At 39.7% G+C, this 12,173-nt stretch overlaps 1 protein-coding gene across 10 annotated transcripts in view; it reads right to left on the bottom strand.

The window, feature by feature from the left end:
- The window catches only part of LOC124112017 (rho GTPase-activating protein 20-like), a 276,303-nt gene that overhangs the window by 87,447 nt on the left and 176,683 nt on the right, over nt 1-12,173 (bottom strand). Inside the window, exon 1 of one of the 10 annotated variants that reach the window (XM_046471992.2) lies at nt 8,168-10,616. The exons of the other annotated variants lie outside the window; for them this stretch is intronic. Coding sequence (XP_046327948.2) covers nt 8,168-8,791 — 624 coding nt within the window. The 5' untranslated portion in view covers nt 8,792-10,616. Of the gene's footprint in view, nt 1-8,167; nt 10,617-12,173 lie in introns of those variants that run through there. 10 annotated transcript variants of the gene reach the window in all.

Here is a 12,173-nt window from a genome sequence, read left to right as displayed (position 1 = left end):
TCCCGGGGACACTTTCAATGGTGATATAATGCTCTACCAACACACAACTACCCCGTTAAAAGAACTGTCATATCACACTGCCAAGTTTCTGCCATAGCCATTCAAGCCTGCTTCTCCGTGTTACGTTCAGTTGACAAGGGTATTGAATTATTTCTTTACATGTAAGTACAGCATAGAAAAGTTCATCTACCTACCCTATTGAAAGAGTTGCGGCTGGAGGCCACGGGATAGTGGGAAATTCATGCTTCAATAGGTTTAATCAAAAGCAACAAAAAAACATTCTGGCTAGCCAGGGGTGTATGACCCTAAGTCAAACAAGGAAATCTTTGGTCAGGTGATAATTTGTATGGAGAAAAAGGGGGAGGTATACCCTGCTGTGGCCACTTCAATGCTATGCCCAGTGGCCAAACTGACCAATCCTGACAGCTCATTTGTCATATCAGACCAGATGACTGATAACTGTCATATAAACATGTTGAAAAAATCCCACTTTTGAAAGGGACAAAGAGGTTAGTTTTGCTCATAAACCGACATAAACTGAAACAAAGCATCGTTCAGTCATTTGTGTCTAATGTGATGGAATGGGTGCTTTCATGTTGACCCTTGTTTTTAAGTTTATGGTATTACAAAAAATCTTATTTTCATATAAATGACCAGTGGTCAAGGGGCAGAAGTGATGAGCCTTTATGACTGGACACTGATGGATGGTGTTGGAACTAAAAGCAAATTGTAAAAAAAAATCAAAAGAAAATCTGGGACATGTCATGATTTTAGCGAACACCTGGTGTCATCACTGACTTTCAGTGATCTACTCATATATATTTTACTGCTATTTTCCCTTTACACAAAATTGAACCTGTTTCGTCAGATAATCAAGACTGGTTATTTTCTGGCTTTGACAGTTTATATCATATTAAATTTCATGCCTACCATCACATATCATATAGCCATCATTGTTATATATAGTACAGTGCAGCATGGTATTTTTGTAACTTTCAGGGTCATATAAGACACTTATGACACAGAATATTCAGTGTATTTAAGTGAATGAGTATTATGATTATATTAGTCAGCATGTCAGCTTAACTGATGCACGTCTTTGACATTTACTACTTCTGTAAAACCAGTGTGAGTGAGTGAGTGAGTGAGTGAGTTGGGTTTAACACCGTTTTTAACAGTATTACAGTTATATCAGGGCGTGTCAGATCAATGTGGAAGGAAAGCCGGAGTGATGCAGGTCTCAGACGTTTACCACTTTGGTTAAACCCACGAGCATGGGTATGGTGCTGACAAATCTAGAAAACATAAACGGGGCGAACCGGGATTCGAACCCACAATCCTAGGTTTCTGGCGTGCCCAAGGGACGCAACTCTCAGAATAATCAGAATTATAACACTCAGTATGATATAGCAAACGTCATTCACAGTTTATGATATTCAGCATAACTCAGCATAAAATATTCATCATAACATATATGATATTCAGCCTGATATTATTCATGATGGCAATAACTGGATTGTATGGCCCAGACTCGATTTTTTACAGACCGCCTTCATATAGCTGGAATATTGCTGAGTGAGGCTTTAAACAACAAACAAACAAACAAATGTTAATAATTAGCATTATTTAGCATGTAACACTAAGCATTATTACCTATCTCACTTCAGCATTATTTAGCATGTTACACTCAGCATTATTACCTATCTCACTTCAGCATTATTTAGCATGTAACACTCAGCATTATATATCTGACTTCAGCACTATTTAGCATGTAACACTCAGCATTATTACATATCTGACTTCAGCATTATTAAGCACACGGAACTGAGGTGGCAGAATTCAAGTTCACCAAGTATTCGGGATAGGCTTCTTGGTCTAAAGGGCAGATGTCAGTTCAGTTCTTTCCCTTCTTAAAGGACAAATGATCTCCTTTTTGACTCTGTGACAACATACACTCAATAATAGACTGCACCAAAGAGCCTGTTACACAATGAAAAGCTTTCAGTCACTTGAATAAGGAAGTTGCTTCAACTCTTCCCTCAGATACAGACACTCCTAAGCCCACCTCCAGTTTGGATAATACCACATAGCTGTGAATGATCAGGGCTGGTACCAGAACAATGATGAAAGTTTACAATCGTTTGTTCTGAGGTAACGCTTGTCAGTTTTACAGGAAGCAGGTTACGTGTTTGTATTTCTAGCCTATCTTTATGTGTGGTGTTCAAGCCATTGTATTGGATGTCCAGATGGTCGTGGGGAGATCTGGTTACATTTGGTCTGAGTGGGGGTAATGTCTGGATAACATGACCACTGGGCTGTGTCATTGTGTCCAGTTATTGTGTCCAGTCATTGTGTTGTTGACATGTGTAACATGGTACAGCAGTAATTACATGTAGGTGGGTCGTCCATGGTGAGGAAGGCTGTCACTGACAGATGGACAGATGGGGAGAGAGATGGATGGGACGATGGATGGCATTGAGAATTAAGAAGATAGAAACACAGAGAAAACCACTACATTGTAATATTGTATTAAGTTGTGACTGTGTGTCAACCAGTAGAAATTTATGTCAAACACTTTAGAAGTATCCATGCAAACATGTCCTCAATACACATTTAAATAACTATTTCTGTGAGTTAGTTACATAAACTCGCATTCAGCAATATTACGACATAACTGATTCAACAGACAATGTCCTCATTAAACATGTATAGACCTGATCCATGGAGTGAAGGATTTAAAACTAAATTTAACTAGATTTAAAGTAAATCTGATTAAAAATAAGTCATGTCAGCAGTATTTTAGACATATCATATGACTGTATAACTGATCCCAAACATGATGTCCTCAATACATGTACATAATTTATCCAAAACACGATGTCCTCAATATACAATGTCCTCAATACATACACATAACTGATCAAAATCATGATGTCCTCAATATACACTTACATAATCTTAAAAACGAAACAAAACTAAATCTGTCAACACCAACAGATAACCAAACATCTTGCATGGATTAAATTCTTACCTTCTCAGAGACTAAAGAAATGCAGGAACCATGGTAGGTATTGTGTAAAACACAGATGTTGCAGGCTAGCCAGACTCTCATTGTACAATCTAGACCTTAACCTTCTCCAAGAGAAACCTGTGTGCATCAGCCATGTGATCATGAAAAAATGATATTCCGTGACATAAGCCGAGGACAGTTGACTCTTCCAATTGTTTAACATGGTGCACGAGGCACACAGAAAGGTTCTATCATGTCATGCTCCTGTCGCTGCCAGGCAAACAATGGACCAGAGAGTTTGATGTGGTCATCACATGTAGTAAACATCATATACAAATCTTGCAGCTCTGTTTCAATCCTCTAACACAAAGCACACATTCAGCACTGTGTGTAGATCTAAATTTTAATGTGTCTGTCACATTTTGAGTGTAGCTTTGAAGATGCAGGTTGGTGTTGTTGGACGGAATAAACCTTGTTCAAATGACTATGGACATGATTTCACAGAGCAAAAACTTCCCCTGGGTTTTCTAGCAATATGTCCATCAGAACAAACAAACTTAAAGTAATTTCTTGATTTGAATGACCCAATGGGATATTTTTCAAACATCCACTTTAATCTGAGAGTGATCTCCCTTTAAAAAAAGATGCATAAGTGGTTTAGATAGCAGGTCTTTATGCTGCTAGGAACTGTCTGGCGATGTCATAGCTGGGGAGGGGGCACGGGTGGCCCAGTCGTCTAAGGCGGCGCGATTCGCTGTGCAGAGTTGCGTCCCTTCTGACGCGCCCGAATCCTATGATTGTGGGTTCGAATCCCGATTCGCCCCAATAATGTTTCTAGGTTTGTCTGCACCATACCCGTGCTCGTGGGTTTCACCGAAGTGGTAAACGTCTGAGACCTGCATCACTTCGGGCTTTCCTCCCACATTAAGCTGACACGCCATGATATAACTGTAATACTGTTAAAAGCGGCGTTAAACCCAACTCACTCACTCACTCACTCATAGCTGGGGACACCTAGAATGGGCTTGGAACATTGTACACATGTTTGAAATACAACCTGGGTCTAATGTGTGACAAGCAAACACTCTAGTACCTTGGCCAACTCCACACTCATGTGCCTAAGTAATGATCTCTTATATCACAAATTGGGGTGGGCAATACATGACACCCAACCAGTTCAGAAATGAATTTATGTCAACATCTAAGACTGAAACAAGTATTTGTTTTGTGTTTTCGAAGCAACTGAATTTGTTACAAGTTCATGAAAAACAGACTGTTTGCAAATTTTTCTTTATCAAATGGAGAATCTATTTTCCATAACATCTTGCCCAACTCCAGCAATCAATAGTATGAGCCAACAGAAGGAAATACTAGTGGATGGAAGCCCTGGACCTCTCTCTTATGCCATATTTAATGGCTCATTTGAAACCCCGGGCGGGATGCCCACACAATTAGGGAGATAACCAACGACAATCTGTGACAATATGTGGACAACAGGGACATGTAGGCACACAGCTATTACAAAGATGAACCAGTGGATAATCTCAGACCATGTCAGCAACATCAGCTCCAGCGACATGGACATATATCACACACTCAGACCTAGGGTAGTGCATGTCAGAAATGACAGGTGACATGCAGGATCACGACAGACAATGCTATGACCATCTGCCACGTGACCAGAGAAACTGGACACGCACATGATTGCAGGAGGTTTGACTGAGTGATGAAGACTAGGTAACAGACCACCTCCTTGTACTCTATATATCACTGGTGACAGTCGGACAACCACAGCCAACTGCTACCAATCAGTCATTAGCGAGGAGGGGGTTAAGACTCAGTGATGATTGCAAGATTCATGCAGGATCATAAAATTACAAATTCTGATGGACCCAAGTTTTGTTGTTTGTCCTATTCCTTTTGGCTGATAAGCACAAGAAGAAAGAAACAATCCACAGGCATGCTTGAAATAGATGAACCCACTTCAATGTTAATTTCAACAGTGTACCATGGAAAAGAGAAAGAAAACATCTAATCTCTGCATTGATATTATTGAAACCCCAAATGAGAAATAGAATATTTTCATTTCAATGTTCCACAATACAGACCTATCTGTCACACCATTCCACCCGTCACTGACTCCAGCTGGCTACAGAACCCATGGACATTTAAATAACCAATTTCACAAGCCACTGAAATACACGCTGAATTCAAAATGCATGAAAATAAACCAATTACCTGAACAAAGATAGAATGTAATCTGTATGAAACTCATCAACAGGTGAAAATACTCGGAATTCTAAATCCAATGGTCCATTTCTTGAACTCTATCATCATATCTAAACCCTTCTTATCTTATCAGACTTGGTTAAATCAGTGTGTTGACAATATTTGTCTTGTCTTCAAGTCAGACTTGGGTTGACAATATTTGTCTTGTCTTCAAGTCAGACTTGGGTTAAATCACTGTGATGACAATATTTGTCTTGTCTTCAAGTCAGACTTGGGTTAAATCACTGTGTTGACAATATTTGTCTTGTCTTCAAGTCAGACTTGGGTTGACAATATTTGTCTTGTCTTCAAGTCAGACTTGGGTTAAATCACTGTGATGACAATATTTGTCTTGTCTTCAAGTCAGACTTGGGTTAAATCACTGTGTTGACAATATTTGTCTTGTCTTCAAGTCAGACTTGGTTAAATCAGTGTGTTGACAATATTTGTCTTGTCTTCAAGTCAGACTTGGGTTGACAATATTTGTCTTGTCTTCAAGTCAGACTTGGGTTAAATCACTGTGATGACAATATTTGTCTTGTCTTCAAGTCAGACTTGGGTTAAATCAGTGTGTTGACAATATTTGTCTTGTCTTCAAGTCAGACTTGGTTAAATCAGTGTGTTGACAATATTTGTCTTGTCTTCAAGTCAGACTTGGGTTGACAATATTTGTCTTGTCTTCAAGTCAGACTTGGGTTAAATCACTGTGATGACAATATTTGTCTTGTCTTCAAGTCAGACTTGGGTTAAATCACTGTGATGACAATATTTGTCTTGTCTTCAAGTCAGACTTGGGTTGACAATATTTGTCTTGTCTTCAAGTCAGACTTGGGTTGACAATATTTGTCTTGTTTTCAAGTCAGACTTGGGTTAAATCACTGTGTTGACAATATTTGTCTTGTCCTCAAGTCAGACTTGGGTTAAATCACTGTGTTGACAATATTTGTCTTGTCTTCAAGTCAGACTTGGGTTAAATCACTGTGTTGACAATATTTGTCTTGTCCTCAAGTCAGACTTGGGTTAAATCACTGTGTTGACAATATTTGTCTTGTTTTCAAGTCAGACTTGGGTTAAATCACTGTGTTGACAATATTTGTCTTGTCCTCAAGTCAGACTTGGGTTAAATCACTGTGTTGACAATATTTGTCTTGTCCTCAAGTCAGACTTGGGTTAAATCAGTGTGTTGACAATATTTGTCTTGTCTTCAAGTCAGACTTGGTTAAATCAGTGTGTTGACAATATTTGTCTTGTCTTCAAGTCAGACTTGGGTTGACAATATTTGTCTTGTCTTCAAGTCAGACTTGGGTTAAATCACTGTGATGACAATATTTGTCTTGTCTTCAAGTCAGACTTGGGTTAAATCACTGTGATGACAATATTTGTCTTGTCTTCAAGTCAGACTTGGGTTGACAATATTTGTCTTGTCTTCAAGTCAGACTTGGGTTGACAATATTTGTCTTGTTTTCAAGTCAGACTTGGGTTAAATCACTGTGTTGACAATATTTGTCTTGTCCTCAAGTCAGACTTGGGTTAAATCACTGTGTTGACAATATTTGTCTTGTCTTCAAGTCAGACTTGGGTTAAATCACTGTGTTGACAATATTTGTCTTGTCCTCAAGTCAGACTTGGGTTAAATCACTGTGTTGACAATATTTGTCTTGTTTTCAAGTCAGACTTGGGTTAAATCACTGTGTTGACAATATTTGTCTTGTCCTCAAGTCAGACTTGGGTTAAATCACTGTGTTGACAATATTTGTCTTGTCCTCAAGTCAGACTTGGGTTAAATCACTGTGTTGACAATATTTGTCTGGTGTTCAAGTAAGACTTGGGTTAAATCACTTGTTATATCAATTGAGAGAATATTCATACTTACACATTCAAATGATGAAGTTAAAAATCTTGGGCAATGTAGTCCAACAAATACACATACAGTGGGACATGTAACACAATCTTACATCCTACCCAGCATACAATTAACTGACAATGTGTCTCGGGAATACTTAACATTGGAGAGACATATAAGTAGACAGAAACTCATGACAGGACATCACAATCGCATGAAGAAGATTACTCCAACATCACGACCAAATTCTCATCTTGTATGCAGACGACCAAGGAGGTCACATGATTTGAGGCAAGTATTTGAAACGTGCTAGGAGACGTGATACGGAAAGGTGTATTTTGCTGACCTATAACCCGACTTACCCTGTCTATTTACATACCATGGTACTGAAGTAAATCTTTCTATCCTCTATTGGACAAATGAGCTCAGCTCATTCATAAGAAACCTCAAACACCAAATACCCATGATGGCATTTTCAACAGACCGAACAAGATCGTCTTTTCTAATCTGAACAATATTCATCTGTTCCTTCCCCAACTAATGTCCACTGACCATTTGTTACAAAGAAAGTGAGATCAAATACGAGGACTTGATATTGAGTTTTGTCTCGGTCATGTTCATCAAACACTCACGGTTCGCTGCCACGAACCATATCAAACATTACAGTAATCGTGGAGTAATAACACAATAGAGTTTCATAACCGTCTTCATACCCCATTGACTGTCACCTTAAAGCTATGTTTGGACATCGTGGGTGTTTAAATCATGACATACAATGCCGATACAGAATGGAGGTCATTGTTACTGAAATGTATTTGTTCTTGTGATGTTAATGTTTTGATGGAAAGAATTTCCATCCAATGTCACAGCTAAACATTTGTCATTTTGTTTATTTATTTAGATTTTTTCTTTCTGGTCAAGCAGCTAATCAAACAGACGATCTGATCACAATTCCTCTAACATGATTCTGCTGTATTCTCACTCAACATATTTTGTATATGGAATGTTGCAATATTTGATGAAAGAAATATCTGTCGAAGACTTACCTCAAACTCAGAATCAACTTCAAACTCAAGGTGCTCTATAACGTATGTTTGATCAGAGAACTCCGGAGGTTCGATTGTAGCATTTTTTGTTACTTTAAATCCATTGGCTTCTACTTCATCTTTCTCTGGTTTGTATTTCTTGGAATTTTTCCGAATATTCCGCGGGGATTTTAATGCATCTTTGAAGGCTCTCAATCTTGACCTTTCACGTGGGGACACATGTGGGGAGTTCGAAAACGCCTCTTTATCAGGTGACTCTAAACAGTTAGAATTTGTCCGTGACGAAAATCCAGACTCAGAATCTGTAGAAGCTTGGTTCACTATAACAAATGCCGGCCGCTGTGAACTAATGTTTCTCATCGATACGGATCGTCCGGGAGGCTGGGGTGCTGGACGTTTCTTTTTTTTCTCCCTTGATCTCCGTAAAGATCCTGGGGATATTTCGGAGCCGCTGTAGCTGACGAACTCCGACTGTGAGTCGAAAATAGCAGGTTCCGAAATCTCACTTGAAACAGAATCGACATCACTGAATTCTGAACTGAGACCAGATGACAATCGTGATATACTGAGATGTGATGTCCCCACCATCACCAAAGACGGCGCAGAAGTGTGTTTCTTGATCATTCTTCAACTCTTGCCCTTTCTATATCACAGAATTAAATACTCCATGATTAAAGCTACGGCCACCATTCACAAACAGCTCTACAGTCCAACAAACAGTACCTGTTCATCCAGTGTGTCTATCTCCTGTGCAGCCATCTCATATCGAGGTTACGCTCACACACTTGTAAATGAATATCCACAATTTGATTGACACGATCACTCTGTCACTTTGTAGTACATTCACTCAGCAAATCCATATTTCATATCCACAATGAGTGAAGAAAACTGGGCACATGGTATCAATTCACTGCCCCTATAGTCGCACTACCTACTCTCGCAACAAACAGGCTTGGAGTAAAGCTTACATGAACTTAGTTTCACTCAGGTGGAGCTTGCCTGCTTGATGGATCACTAATCGCAACGAGAACACTCGGCTTACAGTTATATCACCTGCCTTCTCTCAATCCACGGAGTATATCATCAGTATAACACAGCCATGTTCTCGTTTGTTTCGTTGCCGTCTGCTCTGGTTGTGAACACCAATGATTACATCTTCTGTCTCTCCTCTTCAAACTACTGAGCAACAGGCAATGTTAACATGGAGCAGCTAAGCGCGACGTCCCTCCAGGCATCCCAGTTCAAAGGGAATTAATGAAGCAATATGAACAAGTCTGTGTGTCTGGGGGTCCACGGATCCTGTGACCTGCTCTACGACCTGTTTTCTCCACCCTCACAACCTTTCATTACTATCTGAATTCCTGATCCACCCAATTAAGTGATGATCTGATCGTGTGTACAAGCAGACGCACAAGCAGACGGTCACATTTCGCCCGACATGATGAATGATTCACAATCAGACCACCTGACACACCTACACAGAGAATATACACACTGGCTTGATAAGTGAAATTAAAAACAGTGTGTAAACAGGGGGCGTCTGTATACACAGATCTTTAGAAAACTGACAGCTGTCCGTATTTAATGCTGTATACAGGCACTGAAATCTGTTTTCAATAAATCCTGCTTTTGTTAATCTAGTTGAGATAAAGTTTCTTTATGCGCGATGATAGCTTTCAGTAATGTTATTCTGAATCAATCTGCTATGCTGAGTGTTTGAAATATCCTGCACCCGTAACGCATGTCTATTCGTCCATCTCCCTAACAAAATATCAACTTACTTCTGAATTGTTTACGCTAACGTGCAGAATACTCTGAATTCAAATTTCGACCACACAACTGAACAGAATCAAATACATAAAAACATTCCACTGTTGAATATTGATCTTAGTTGGGAGATCAGAGCAGAAGAGAATCACCGGCCTGTACTAACACTTACATATTCCAGTTATTTTGAACACTTCAATCTATGTTCAAATAGTCATGGCAGGTACTATATGTTCACACTCAAATGCAAAATAGGAAAACTTGTTCTGCGGCAGTGAAAGAGCAAATATGGACCACTTCAGCCCCAGCAAACCTGTCAAGTAACAAAGCTGAAAATGTCTGAAGAAATCCCACAAAAGATGCATCCAATTGACACCTTCAGAAGCAGACGTCACTTTGGGAGGAGAAGCTATCACTGAATCAGAGGGTCACATATCATCCCAGCTATGGTGAGGTCAGCTCCAAGTTTACACAGCCAGAGAATATCCTGATTAACAAGGCCAAGCCCTGGTCAGTTGTTTCAATGTTGTCAAAGTCATTAACTCCCCACACTAAACCTTCAGTAACTGCTCCGGGGCTTACAGTAAAGCCCTGAGGTGGCACAGCCTGTGTCGACAACGGGTAGTCTTGTGCGAAAGTGGGTAGTGAGAACGGAGACCCTGGATATGATAATTACCGATGGGAGGGTGGAATACCTATACATACAGCGGTTGGCCGCCGATGTGATGCGGATCCTCACAGGACAATACAAGGCATATAATCCCGCACACAAGCGGCAATCCCTTGTGACAATTCATCCTAAAACGCTGGGAGACCATCTCCCCATGGTTGGAGTTCAACTGACACTAACCTCTGCCCCCGTGTCCCCCCATGTCCACCCTTCTGTGAGTGATGGCCACCAGGTTAATATCAGCATGCCAGGAATTCACCGAGATTTGCAGGCATGAATTCTAGTCCTGTTACATTTGCAGATGAATCTGATAAATCGGTTGTCACGTAAATGTACTTTTTTTTCTAATTTCATGTTTGTTTGGAAGACTTGCGGTTATTTTTAATTTGTGTACTTTCTTTCACCATGGGTGGCAATATGCATGAGAATATTACCTGCTTACAGCAACAAAATCAAAGAAAAATGTTTCAAAAATGGGCAACTAAATATTTTTGATAAACATCTCCTTGCTTAGATATTTGATAATTCTTGTGTTCATGTATGCTTGCACACACTGACAGCTTTTCAGTAAATCCTTGCCACAATGGGCTAGGAAAAGGATACCTAAACTCCCATTTTCTGGTTGGCTGGTCACACTGTGGTCATCTGATCTGCGCCCAGCCACAACACAGGCCCCAAAGGATGGGTGGTCACTTGCTGCCCCCAGATCACCAGCCCTAACCTACAAATACCCTTTGTTTCAAGCATTCCTTAACGCTTCAGGCATCTTTCCTTCATGGTTCAAAGATCTAAGAAAAAGGGTTATTGAAAACTGTAACAGTAAAAAAACAGTTGGTTATGTAAGGGCATACAGCTTGCTTGTACAGGACCTGTTTCCTGTCCCATGCCCTTATAACAATGACTGATGCTGTGGGTGTGGGTGTGGGTGTGGGTGTGGGTGTGGGTGTGGGTGTGCAAGAATGCACCCAAGTCAGGGTAAATGTGAGCATGTGTACGACTCAAATAAAGTTAAGGATCTTTCATATTACTTCATGATCGATTAACTATAGTAATATGAACAAAACAGGTGATAGCGAATGCATGCAATAGCGAATGCATACAATGCGAATTTACAGTGTTCGAGGGATGAATATGTATGCTCCAAAGTGATTGTAGACATATATGTACCTATATTGCTTTTATGCATGCAATGATATGTAATAGTTACATTATATTATCTTTTGTACAATGGTATTTAGAGAGTCCCCTTTGCCAAAACGGACCTTGAAGGTTCATATTTTACTCTGTGTGTGTGCATGCATATGTATGTATCTTCTATGTAAACCATGTGTGACACTTCTAAATAAACAATCACTTCATTCATTCACCCCCAAGCCCCATCCCGAGCACAGCCCCGAGAAATATAACTATCCAACGTAAAGTCCCCTACCCTCCGTTTTTTGGGAGAAAAAATAAATCAAATATATGATCAGGCCACAAACATGATTAGGCTTACATTTAAAAGTATTAAAAATGTCAGGCATTTTATTATTATTTATTTGTTCTTGTAACAGCTGATCCAGGCATCTG

This window comes from Haliotis rufescens, unplaced genomic scaffold (assembly GCF_023055435.1).
Source record: "Haliotis rufescens isolate VD_foot unplaced genomic scaffold, xgHalRufe1.0.p SCAF_5, whole genome shotgun sequence".
NCBI classification, from domain to species: Eukaryota; Metazoa; Mollusca; class Gastropoda; order Lepetellida; family Haliotidae; genus Haliotis; species Haliotis rufescens.
The sequence above is the reverse complement of the archived record's forward strand: the minus strand, read 5'-3'. Positions and strand labels throughout refer to the sequence as shown.